Below are 13,024 nucleotides of genomic sequence, written 5' to 3' on the forward strand. Positions count from 1 at the left end.
GTACAGCACACAACTCCTGACCTCTGAATTGTGAGTTCAAGCCCCACACTGGGGGGAGAAATTACTTAAAAAAACTAAACAAGGTGCGCCTGCGTGGCTCAGTGGGTTAAAGCCTCTGCCTTCAGCTCAGGTCATGATCCCAGGGTCCTGGGATCGAGCCCCACATCGGGCTCTCTGCTCAGCAGGGGGCCTGCTTCCTCGTCTCTCTCTGCCTGCCTCTCTGCCTACTTGTGATCTCTGTCTGTCAAATAAATAAATAAAATCTTTATTAAAAAAACAAACAAACTAAACAAGGGGCGCCCAGGTGGCTCAGTCAGTTAAGCATCTGCTTTCAGCTCAGGTCATGATCCCAGGGACCTGGGATGGAGCTTGGCATCCGCTGGTCTTCCTGCACAGTGGGGAGTCTGCTTCTCCCTCTCCCTCTGCTCCTCCCCCATCTCGTGCATGTGCACGCTTGAGCACGTGCACTCTCTCGCTCAAAAAAAGAGTAAGACAAAATAAACACAAAAAACACACTTTACAAAAACAGATGGCAAAAGGAGCAATTTGGCCCAGGGCTGAAATTTGAGGAACTGGCCTAGAGACCTTTAACACATGTTGACAGACCAACTTTCTGCAAATGTTAGGCCTGGCTGCATTCAGCACTGAAACATGAACTCTTCTGGAACAATTCACACACGTATTTCTTTTACGATACATGCATTTAAGCAAGCACTTACACACTGAAACTTGCACTCCAGAGCCCTTACCCGACACCCCATCAGGTTCTAACCGCGGACTAGTGTTCGGCGCTCAGCCACCACTCCTGCTACCATTACTGAGCCTCAGTGTCCTCATCCTGTTACTTAAAAGCTGGCACAGTGGCTAGCACACAAATGTCCCACGTAACTGCGTTAGCGCGGAGGATTTCGCCACTAGCGCAGAGCAGTCCATACCTGTTATCAGTCAGAAGATCTTCAGTTACTTTCCTCCCTGTAAATTTGTGCCTGTTCCCCATCTTGAAGTTGAGTGTTTTCCGAAGACGTCTTTGTCTACGGGAACAGTAGCCCCTGAAGGAAAAAACAACAATAATTCAGGCAAGCTGACGGTACTTTCCATATCAGATTCTGTAATAAAGTAAGGCCGAATGTTTGTGATGTTCTACTTACGGTTACCACAGACACCACACATCATCTGGCAAACACTCCGTGAACTAAAACCTGCAGGGCAGTAGGACTGGTGCCACCAGAAACATATTTCAAACCTAACCTAAGGTGTCAGACGTCATGACTGTGGTGACCTTTGGGGAGGAAGGGTTTGTGATCAGAAGGAGCAAAAGGAGGACTTCTGGGATGCTGGTCACATTGTCCAGTAATGTCTGCTGGTTACAGGTTGTGAAAAATTCACTTCTTTCTATATACTCTTCTGTATATAGATTATATTGCAACAGAATGGAAAAATAAAGGGGGGCGGCGCCTAGGTGACTCAGTCGTTAAGCGTCTGCCTTTGGCTCAGGCTATGATCCTGGGGTCCTGCAATCGAGTCCCGTGTTGGGCTCCTTGCTCCATGGGAAGCCTGCTTCTCCCGCTCTCTCTCCCCCTGCTTGTGCTCCCTCTCTCTCTCTCAAAAAAAGATAAAATCTTTAAAAAAAAAAATTAGAATGGTAAAAGAAAAAATCCTTCAGTAAAAAAGTATTTTTTTAAAAAAGGAGAGAGGTGATGCCTGGGTGGTTCAGTGCATTAAGTGGCTGCCTTAGGCTCAGGTCGTGATCCCAGGGTTATGGGATCGAGTCCTGCATCTGGCTCCCTGCTTGGCAGAGAGCCTGCTTCTCCCCCTCTCTCGGCCTGCTGCTCTCCTGCTTGTACTCTCTCTCTGTCAAATGAAGAAGTTAAATATTTTTTTAAAATTACAAAAATAAATAAAATAAAAATTAAAAGGAGAGGGAACAGGGCACCTAGGTGGCTCAGCTAAGTGTCCAACTCTAGATCTTGGCTCAGGTCTTGTGAGTTTGAACCGCACACTGGCCACATGGCCAGCATGGAGCCTAATTAAAAAAAAAAAAGGAGACGGAACAGGTAAAATAAAAGGGCAGAAAGCTGATTTCTGTAAAAACTGAGAGATGGATTCATCATGGTATCATCTCTACATCTGCTTTTGAAAATGTCCTTAATAATAAAAAAAACAAAAAACAAAAAAAATCTCAAGTTGTAACAGTCTCCAACTAAAACTTTTTCGTAACTTCTCATCATGCCTACATTAACACCTGAACGAGTTACCCGGGCTTATAAGAAGGACCCTACCTATTCCGGCCCTTAGTTTTCCCACTTCATCTTCTACCACTCCCCACCTTGCTCACGTCATCGCAGTGCTAGGGACCATCTATGACATGGGTCACGCCTTAGAATCTGTAGAATGTTTTGTAACGTAGCACTTTCAAAAGTAGCCAGGAGCACCTGGGGCTCTCAGCTGAGCTTCTGCCTTTGGCTGAGGTCATGATCCTGGGCTCCAGCCCCGCGCTGGGCTCTCTGCTCAGCTGGGAATCTGTTTCTCCCTCTCCCTCTGCCCCTCCCCACAAAGCCTATATCTTCAATATTAAATGGTTGGATATTTCTGCTTCCAAAGCACTGAATTATAGATTAAGCATCTATTCTATTTTTAAGAGTCATATTAAATTCATTTTCCAACTTGAAGGCTGTTACAAAGTTTACCAATAAATTATAATATCATAGAAATTCCCCTTATATGGGCCGCCTGGCTGGCTCAGTTGGTGGAGCACGTGGCTCTTGATCTTGGGGTTGTGAGTTCAAGCCCCACACCGGAGACAGAGCTTACTTTAACATAAATTTTAAAATAACTGAAAAACTTGGCATTTAACCAAGACTCTGACAATATAGTTAAGTTTAAAAATATATGTATTACCATAACTGCTTGCTATTTTCAGCAGAAGCCTCCAATGTATCTGCAATATTGTGAGGCAAAATGGATAAAGAGGTTGGCTCCTTTTATTCATCGTGAAATTTTAAATTTGAAAAGTACATTTCGAGGACTCAATATAGGTTCAGAGTCAGACTTTCTATACTTTCTGACACAGCAAAATAAGTGAGATATTAACAAAGGCAAACCAAGTAAGAAAATTCCACCATAATTTCCATACATCTTACACATGATACTAACCTATACCTCTGAAAATCTCCATGCCGTAAACCATGCTGCTGCTGGGATTCCTTAATAATCTGAAGAACTAGAGCCAAGATTAAGGAAAAGCTTACAATGGTAAGAATCTAAATAAATCAAAACATATTCCCATTAGTCTGTATATGTACCAAACCAGAGCACGTTAAACATTTCTGAAATGCTTAGGCCATTAACTACTGACTTCTTTTCGTAATCATTTTCAATAGCTATCTTGTCATAAGACAGGGCAAAGCAAATTAGAAAAAAACTGACTGCCTGAACTATTACTTTCACACTAAAAAAGGAGGGCATTATTAGCCACTGAGGATTACTGGAATTCAACAGCTTAAATAAAGTTGCTGGATTCTAACTACTGATTCTAACTGGGGGTGGTTCCCATTGATTTACACCTGGACCCAGTATTTTACTTATTCAAGCGGACTCAGGTTATAAATGACGTGTACTACTTCTCTATTTGCATAACTTCCTACATCTGCCAAATCTAACTTTCCTTAACAGCTGTGACGCTGCATTAGCCTATGGTTAGCACATGCCAACCAAACTGGGCCACAGCTTGTATAAAAATATTAGTTTTTCTGGGGGCCTGGGTGGCTCAGTGGTTTAAGCCTCTGCCTTCCACTCAGGTCATGATCTCAGGGTCCTGGGATCGAGCCCCACATCAGGCCCTCTGCTCGGCAGGGAGCCTGCTTCCCCCTCTCTCTCTGCCTGCCTCTCTGCCTACTTGTGATCTCTCTGTCAAGTAAATAAAATCTTCAAAAAAAAAATTCCTCTACAGACATGTCAAAATACTGAGCACTAAAAGGACTATTTCAACTAAAAGGAATAAGAAGCTGTAAGATTTGTAAAAAATCGGTGCAATTCTAATATCCATGTGGAACCAGATCACCAGTTCAAAAAGTAAAGCTCCAAGCTCCTGAAAACCACATAAAGATGTCAAGCTAAACGTATTATTTCAGAAATTCACCTACATTTTCTCCCTTTGTGGTTCACTTCAAAAAGCCACAAACTAGTGTCTCAGGCATTCAGTTGTAATACACTCTGATCAAAACTACAGACCCATTCCACCAGATCAACAAGATTTAATGCCTACAGACCTAATAAGAGAGCTATACAAGGGGTGCCTGGGTGGTTCAGTTGCTTAAGCGGCTGCCTTTGGCTCTGGTCATGATCCCAGAGTCCCAAGATCAAGTCCCGCATTGGACTCCCAGCTCCATGGAGAGTCTGCTTCTCCCTTTGACCTTCTCCCTTCTCATGCTCTCTCTCTCAAGTAAAGAAATAAAATCATATATATATATCACATATATATGATATATATATGTGATATATATATGATATATATGATATCATATATATATAACATATATATATAATAAACTTATACCAGTGATGTTAAGCTACGTTTATATTCAAAATGGGCAACAAGCTCTTCCTCAAAGTAATCACCTTTGCCTCTACTGCCAGAGAACCAAACTGTAATTTTTACTGTCCCTTCGACGGCGGTCTGACAAAAGTATTAAGCGAAAACGTCCATAGGGCCGTTTCCTATCTTCAGCTCAGTGGCTCCAGATGCTAAGACAGCAGCTCACTGGGTGGCCACTGTGTCATCCCCGTTACCAGCCCTCCAAACGGGCAACTACGGGGGAACTGCAGAAATCTGCCCCAAATCTCGGTGCCGCTTGAGTGAAAAGAACGTTCCCCACCGTGGAAAGCGAATGAGAAGCGAGAAAAGACCGGTCGAAATACAGACCCTAACTGTGAGTGCCGGAAAGTAAGGGCGAGAGAAACCGCAACCCTCCGCCTCTCCCGCCCGGAACGTGCCGGGACCCGCCGCCTCTCCCGCCCCCGGCCCTGCATATCGACACGTAGTCATTGCGAGTTAGGCCCGATTACTCCAGGATACTCTCCAAACTCAGGCTATCCCCGAATTCTTTGTTTGCCTTCGATCCAGCTGAAGGCCGCTCGTTTTCCTTATTTTCCTCTCCTCCGGCACCGCGTCCACCGCCGCTACCGCCGCTGCCTCCCCCGCTGCCGCCGCCGCCGCCGCCACCACCGGGAACCTGTTTCTCAGCAGCCATCTTGCTCCAGCGCCGCAGAGCCAGACGGGATAGAGGAGGCGGGACGACAGAGGCGGAAGAGAGTGCTGCCCGCCCCGACGGCCTGACGGGATAGTGGCGGACTCCGCCGCCGAAGGCCCGGCCCGCGGGCGTGAGCCACCTGTTGGAGCGCGCCTGCGCGTGGGCTCGCGTTCCTGAGTCGCGGCGGGCGGGGCTGAGGGCTCGTACGCGTGGGGAGACCAGAGCTATTGCAGTGTTTCCCGGGCAACCCCTCCTCTGGTTCACCGAGGGCGGAGGACTCCGAAATGACCCCTCACCACCACCTCCTGCATCCCTGCACCGGGGGTCCAGCTCGCGTCCCAAGCGGGCGTGAGGGTTAAGGGCGGGGGTGGTTGGTTCGGGACTTTGGGTTTCGGGGTGTCTACCTGCCTGGATACTCGGCAGATGCGGTTCCCACGTACCCACATGAAGCGCTCCACCTGTGAGGGACTCCCCTCTGCGCTCTCCTCTGGTGCCCACCCTGAGAAAGCCGTGGCCAGAGGAAGCGCTGGGGTCAGCAAGTGGAGACCCGGTGTGGAAACTTCTGGAACTGCCGGGGACCTATGCCTCTGGACTTTGGAGCGAGCACCCCAGCAGTTCCGAGGGGAGAAGTGTTGAGGCGAGGGACGCTGAGTCCTGCTTCTCCAGTCCTGGCTCCTCTCTTACTGGTTGGGAGATGTTGGGCAAAGAACAGTGTCGCCCTAAACCTTTATCTTCTCTGTGAAATGGGGATAACCAATTAAGACGGTTTCTATGAAGATGAAATGAGGCAATTTAGGGGAGTCTGGGTGGCTCAGTCGATTAAGTGGCTGCCTTGCGATCAGGTCATGATCTCAGGGGCCTGGGATCTACCAGGGTCAGAGATGGGTTCCCTGCTCCAGGAGGAGTCTGCTTCTCCCTCTGACCCTCCCCCTGCTCGGGCGTGCACACCTTCTCTATCTCAAATAAATAAAATCTTTTAAAAAAAGATTTTGTTTATTTATTCGACAGAGAGAGAGATAGCAAAAGAGGGAACACAAGCAGTGGGTGTGGGAGAGGGAGAGGCAGGCTTCCTGCTGAGCAGGGAGCCGGATGTGGGACTCCACCCCAGGACCCTGAGACCATGACCTGAAGGAAGGTAGCTGCTTAATGACTGAGCCACGCTGTTGTCCTTCAAATAAATAAAACCTTTTAAAAAAAGAAAAGAAAGGCAATTTATTTATTTATTTTTTTTTTATTTGACAGAGAGAGATCACAAGTAGACAGAGAGGCAGGCAGAGAGAGAGGGAAGCAGGCTCGCTGCGGAGCAGAGAGCCCAACGCGGGACTCGATCCCAGGACCCTGAGATCATGACCTGAGCCGAAGGCAGCGGCTTAACCCACTGAGCCACCCAGGCGCCCCAAGAAAGGCAATTTAGAGTCTCTATTCCATGTCACTAATCACTAGGGAAATGCAAATCAAAGCCACAATGAACTATCACACCCACTAGGATGACACCTATTTTTATTTATTTTTGGATGATTACATTTTTAGTAAAGATTTTATTTGAAAAAAAATATTTCATTTATTTGAGAGCGAGCCCACAAGCAGGGGGAGGGGCAGGGAAAAAGGGAGAAAAAAATAGAATAGAATAGAAAAAAAGAATGGGGGTGCCTGGGTGGCTGCCTTCAGCTCAGGTCATGATTCCAGGGTCCTGGGATTGAGCCCTGCATCGCGCTCCCTGCTCAGCGAGAGCCTGCTTCTCCCCCTCTCTCTGCCTGCCGCTCTGCCTATTTGTGCTCTCTCTCTCTGTCAAATAAATAAAAACCTTTTTTAAAAAAAGGATTTTAGGGGCACCTGGGTGGCTCAGTGGGTTAAAGCCTCTGCCTTCAGCTCAGGTCATGATCTCAAGGTCTTGGGATCGAGCCCCACATTGGGAATCTCTGCTCGGCGGGGAGCCTGCTTCCTCCTCTCTCTCTGCCTGCCTCTCTGCCTCCTTGTGATCTCTGTCAAAAAAATAAATAAAATCTTTAAAAAAATAAAAATAATTTAAAAAGGATTTTAAAAAAGGAAAAAGAAAAATTTTTATTATTTTTTTAAAGATTTTATATATTTATTTGACAGACAGAGATCACAAGTAGGCAGAGAGGCAGGCAGAGAGAGAGAGGGGGAAGCAGCCTCCCCACTGAGCAGAGAGCCCTATGCGGAGCTCGATCCCAGGACCCTGGGATCATGACCTGAGCTGAAGGCAGCGGCTTTAACCCACTGAGCCACCCAGGTGCCCCGAAAAATTTTTATTATTAAAAAAAGTAATAATGGCATGTATTTGTGAGGATATGGAGAAATTGGAACCTTGGTGTGCTTTCGGTGCACACGTAAAGTGGTGCGGGCACTGTGAAAAACAGTATGACCTTTCTTTGGAAAACTGAGGAATTATGATTTGATCTGGCAGTTCCGTTCCTGCGTGTATATCCACAAGAATTGAAAGCAGGGTCTCCAAGAGGTATTTGTACATTCACATTCATACAAGCATTATTCACAATAACCAAGAGATGGAAGCAACCCAGTGGCCCTCAAGGGATAAACAGAAAGTGGTATATCCATACAGCGGAATAATAAGCCTTAAAAAGGAAGGAAATTCTGACACAACCTCCAGCAAGGCTGAAGCTTGAAAATACTGTGCTAAATCAAGTAAGCCTGTCCCAAAAAGACTAACATGGTATGATTCCATTTGTATGAGGTATCTACTTTGGTCAAGTTCATAGAAAGTACAATGGTGGTTGCCAGTAGTTGGAGGCAGGAGAAATGGGGAAAACTCATTATTGTTTAGTGGATACAGAGTTTCAGTTTTGCAGGATTAGAGATTCCTGGAGATTCGTTGCACAACAATGTGAATATGCTTTTTTTTGAAATTTATTTATTTTGAGAAAGAGAGAAAGAGCGCGCGCAAGTAGGGGGAGGGGCAGAGGGAGAGGGAGAGAGAGAATTTCCAGCAGACTCCCTCCTGAGTGCAGAGCCGGACATGAAGATTGATTCCACAATCCCGAGATCATGATCTGATCCGAGTTGGACACTCAACCGACTGAGCCACCCATGTGTCCTTGCACATACTTAATATTACTGAATCCTACACTTTAAAATAGCCAAGATGGTGGGGCACCTGGGTGGCTTTGTGGGTTAAGCCTCTGCCTTCAGCTCAGGTCGTGATCTCAGGGTCCTGGGATCGAGCCCCACATCGGGATCTCTGCTCGGCAGGGAGCCTACTTCCTCCTCACTCTCTGCCTGCGTCTCTGCCTACTTGTGATCTCTCTCTCTCTCTGTCAAATAAATAATAAATAAAATCTTAAGTAAAATAAAATATCCAAGGTGGTAAACTGTACATTTTGTGTATTTTACCACAATGAAAAATAAATCCTAAATAAGTTTCAGGGCACCTGGGTGGCTCAGTCAGTGAAGTGTGAGACTCTTGATCTCAGAGTTGTGGGTTCAAGCCCCATGTTGGGTGTAAAGATAATTTAAAAAGATAAAATAGCTCTTTGCCGAGCTGGGAGCCTGCTTCTCCCTCTGCCTGCCACTCCCTCAGCTGTGATCTCTTTCTCTCTTTCTGACAAATAAATACAATATTTAAAAGTAAATAAATAGAGGCATCTGGGTACCTCAGTCCTTAAGTGTCTGCCTTCAGCTCAGGTCATGATCCCAGAGTCCTGGGATCGAGACCCGTATTGGGCTTCCCACTAAGTCTCCCTCTCCCCCGCCCCCTGCTTATATTCTCTCTCTCTCTCTGTCAAGTAAATAAAGTCTTTAAAAAGAATTTAATTAATTTAAAAATATAAGTAAATAAATAACATCTTTAAAAAAAGTCTCCCAAATGTTCATCAACAAATGAATGGATAAGTAGAATTATAACCATACAATGAAATGCTATCTGGCCATAAAAAGCAATGAAGTACTCGGGGTGCCTGGGTGGCTCAGTGGGTTGTGATCTCAGGTTGTGATCTCAGGGTCCTGGGATCGAGCCCCGCATCAGGCTCTCTGCTCAGCAGGGAGCCTGCTTCCACCTCTCTCTCTCTCTGCCTACTTGTGAGCTCTGTCCGTCAAATAAATAAATAAAATCTTAAAAAAAAGAAAAGCTGGGGCGCCTGGGTGGCTCAGCCGGTTAAAGCCTCTGCCTTCAGCTCAGGTCATGATCCCAGGGTCCTGGGATCGAGCCCCGCATCGGGCTCTCTGCTTAGCTGGGAGCCTGCTTCCTCCTCTCTCTCTGCCTGCCTCTCTGCCTACTTGTAATCTCTATCTGTCAAATAAATAAATCTTTAAAAACAAACAAACAAACAAACAAAAAAATCAATGAAGTACTAATACATGCTACAAAGCATATGAATCTTGAAAATATTATGCTAAGTGAATAAAGGTGATTCAGAAGACCACATATTGTGTGATTCCATTTATACAAAATGTCCAGGGGCACCTGGGTGGCTCAGTTGGTAGAGCATCTGACTTTTGGTCTCAGGGTCATGGGTTTGAGCCCCATGGTGTAGAGATTATTTAAATAAGTAAATAAACTCTTAAAAATGAAACACAATCTTTTTTTTTAAAGATTTTATTTATTTATTTGACAGAGAGAGATCACAAGTAGGCAGAGAGGCAGGCAGAGAGAGAGAGGAGGAAGCAGGCTCCCTGCCAAGCAGAGAGCCCGACGCGGGGCTCGATCCCAGGACCCTGAGATCATGACTCGAGCCGAAGGCAAAGGTTCAACCCACTGAGCCACCCAGGCGCCCCTACAATCTTTTTTTAAAAAATATTTTATTTGGGGCGCCTGGGTGGCTCAGTGGATTAAGCCACTGCCTTCGGCTCAGGTCATGATCTCAGGGTCCTGGGATCGAGCCCCGCATGGGGCTCTCTGCTCTGCAGGGAGCCTGCTTCCTCCTCTCTCTGCCTGCCTCTCTGCCTACTTGTGATCTCTCTGTCAAATAAATAAAATCTTTAAAAAAAATTTTTTTTATTTATTATTTGACAGATAGAGATCACAAGTAGGCAGAGAGGCAGGCAGAGACAGAGAGGAGGAAGCAGGCTCCCTGCTGAGCAGAGAGCCCAATGTAGGGCTCGATCCCAGGACCCTGAGATCATGACCTGAGCCGAAGGCAGAGGCTTAACCCACTGAGCGACCCAGGCGCCCAATGAAATAAAATCTTATGAAAATAAAATATATGAAATGTCCAGAATAGGCAAATCCATAGAGACAGAAAGTGGTTGCCTGGGGCTTGGGGTGGGGGTCGAGATTGGAGATCTGTGGCTAAAGGGCCCGAGTTTCTTTGGGGAAGAACATTCTGAAGTTGATTGTTGTGGTGGCTACATAATTTATGAATATATTAAAAACTAAATGCACCGCTTAATTGGTAAATTGTGTGGTATGGGGATTATATTTCACTAAAGATTTTCTTTTTTTTTTTTTTTAAAGATTTTATTTTTATTTATTTGACACACAGAGAGAGATCACAAGTAGGCAGAGAGGCAGGCAGAGAGAGAGAGAGGAGGAAGCAGGCTCCCTGCAAAGCAGAGAGTCTGATGCGGGGCTCGATCCCAGGACCCTGAGATCATGACCTGAGCCGAAGGCAGCGGCTTAACCCACTGAGCCACCCAGGCGCCCCATTCACTAAAGATTTTCAAGTCAGGTGGTTTTAGTCCTCTAGTCAAAACTCGGCTCCTTATTTCACTCAGACTAGAAGCCTTGTTCCTTGGAATGAAAAAAGCCCTACATATCATGTCTGTCCCCTCCTCTCCTGCCAATCTCTTTCTTATTCATCAACTCAAGCCATAGGAACTTCCTTATGTAGGGACATAGGCACAGTCCTGCTTTGGGATCTTTGCACGGACCGCTCTGTCTGAAATGTTCTTCCTGGAGAATTCTGCTACTCTAGGTCCCTCCTCTCCTTCAAGTCTTTGTTCAAATATCACCTTCCTAATGAGGTCTGCCTGGCCACCTTATTTTATTTTATTTATTTTTAGTAGGCTCTTTGCACAACATGGAGCCCAGCGTGGGGCTTGAACTCACCATCCTGAGATCAAGACCTGAGAGCTGAAATCAAATGTCAGATGCTCAACCCACTGAGCTACCCGGGCTACCAAGTTTTAAACTGCACCATCTCCACCACCATGGTACTCCTAGTTCCCGTACCCTCATCTGTTTTTCCTGCAAGTACGCATCGATTTGTAATAGGTTAATCACTTCCTTGAGTTATGCTTATTGTCTGTCTCCTCTGCTGAAAGGAAGTTCACGGAGGGCCTTGATCTTTCTAGAGCTCACGGATATAGGCTAAGGACCCAGAACAATGTCTGGAAAGGGGTAGGTGCTTAATGAATGCTGTCTGAATAAATGAATGGCAAGCGTCTCATACTTATGAACTGCTGTTGTCTTTCTATTTGGTGACCAGTCTGGCAGGGCAGGGGTGTGGATAAGAGTTCCCTGCCCAGGGGTGCCTGGGTGGCTCAGTGGGTTAAAGCCTCTGCCTTCCGCTCAGGTCATGATCTCAGGGTCCTGGGATCAAGCCCGGCATCATCGGCATCATCGGCATCATCGGGCTCTCTGCTCAGTGGGGTGCCTGCTTCCCCCTCTCTCTCTGCTCCCCCTCTCTCTGCCTGCTTCTCTGCCTACTTGTGATCTCTCTCTCTGTCAAATAAGTAAATAAATAATCTTAGAAAAAATAATAAAAAGAGTTCCTTGCCCAATGGAGGAAAAGTAGGGCTTCAGAGCTGAAATCCTGGGGTTGGGGGTAGGTGGTGGAGAGGAACAGGAATGTTCCACACGGGGACCCAATGAACAGGGCAGGGAAGGGCAAAGGCGAGATCAAGCTACAGTGGCAGCAAGTGGTGATTTTCAGAGGTGAACACGGAGGGGGGATGTGGGTCATTCTACAGAAACAGCAATGATTCCGAGTCGCAAGGGCTGGATGCTTAATATGTCAAAATTAGAAACAATTATTTGTTTTATTGCAATCTAAACACCCTCATGGCCATGCCGGAAAATGCTCCTGGCGAGGGAACTCTGCTGTCGTGTATTTCCTTCATGTTTTCCCTTTTTGGATATCTGACTCGGGCAAGGAGACAGGAATTTGATTCACTGAGTGAAATTCAGCTAACTGGCTTCAGGCCACACATCTCGTTCCATGCTCACCAGAGCCCTCCCGGGAGGGACTATGATCCCACAGTACTGAGGCCCAGCGCCAAGGGCAGAGACTGACACACAGAAGGGGCGCGCGGCACGCGGCAGTGCCGTCCCCTTCGCCTGCTGTGGGAAGCCGCGGCTCCTCGGTCCACCTGCGTCCCTTGTCACCTGCCCGCCACCCCGTAGGGCCCCCCCCCCCCAAGCCAGCCCCGGGAGGCCCCGCGCGCCGGCCAGGCTGCGGGAGAGGGCTGCGTGGTCCCAGGCGGGCGCTGCCGGCTCCGCGGCGCACACTCAGGCCCCAGGGGTGGGTGTCTCCGCCGCTCCCGCGTTCAGCCCGGAGGTCGGTTCGCCGCTCAGCAGCGCAGCACAGACCGGCTCCGGGGGCTGGAGCGCGTGGACAACGCGGGCGGGCGGAGGAGCAGGCACCAGCGCGTCCCCCGTCCCCGGCGTGGGCCACCGCACAGCCCTTCCCCCCCCGCGCGGCCGCCTGTTGCGGGGCCCATCCCACCCCTCCGGCTGCTCGCTCCTCCCCCTGACCCCGGCGCACCCCCACCTCCCGCCCCAGCCGGGAGGGAGAGACTCGCTCCGCCCGCAGATCCGGCGACTCGCGCGGGGCGCTGCAGCGGCTGGAGCCGCGGGA

At 47.7% G+C, this 13,024-nt stretch overlaps 1 protein-coding gene across 2 annotated transcripts in view; it reads right to left on the bottom strand.

Moving 5' to 3' along the window:
* The window catches only part of SRP68 (signal recognition particle 68), a 35,086-nt gene extending 29,823 nt beyond the window's left edge, over nt 1-5,263 (bottom strand). The window contains exons 1-3 of one of the 2 annotated variants that reach the window (XM_045985367.1): nt 5,075-5,263; nt 3,154-3,220; nt 936-1,049 (exon numbers count right to left, since the gene is read on the bottom strand). In XM_045985367.1, the coding sequence (XP_045841323.1) occupies nt 936-1,049; nt 3,154-3,220; nt 5,075-5,249 (356 nt within the window). In that variant the 5' untranslated portion in view covers nt 5,250-5,263. The other variant, XM_045985368.1, reaches the window with a different exon arrangement.
* Between the last annotated feature and the right edge of the window lie 7,761 nt (nt 5,264-13,024).

Source organism: Meles meles, chromosome 18 (assembly GCF_922984935.1).
Source record: "Meles meles chromosome 18, mMelMel3.1 paternal haplotype, whole genome shotgun sequence".
NCBI classification, from domain to species: domain Eukaryota; kingdom Metazoa; phylum Chordata; class Mammalia; order Carnivora; family Mustelidae; genus Meles; species Meles meles.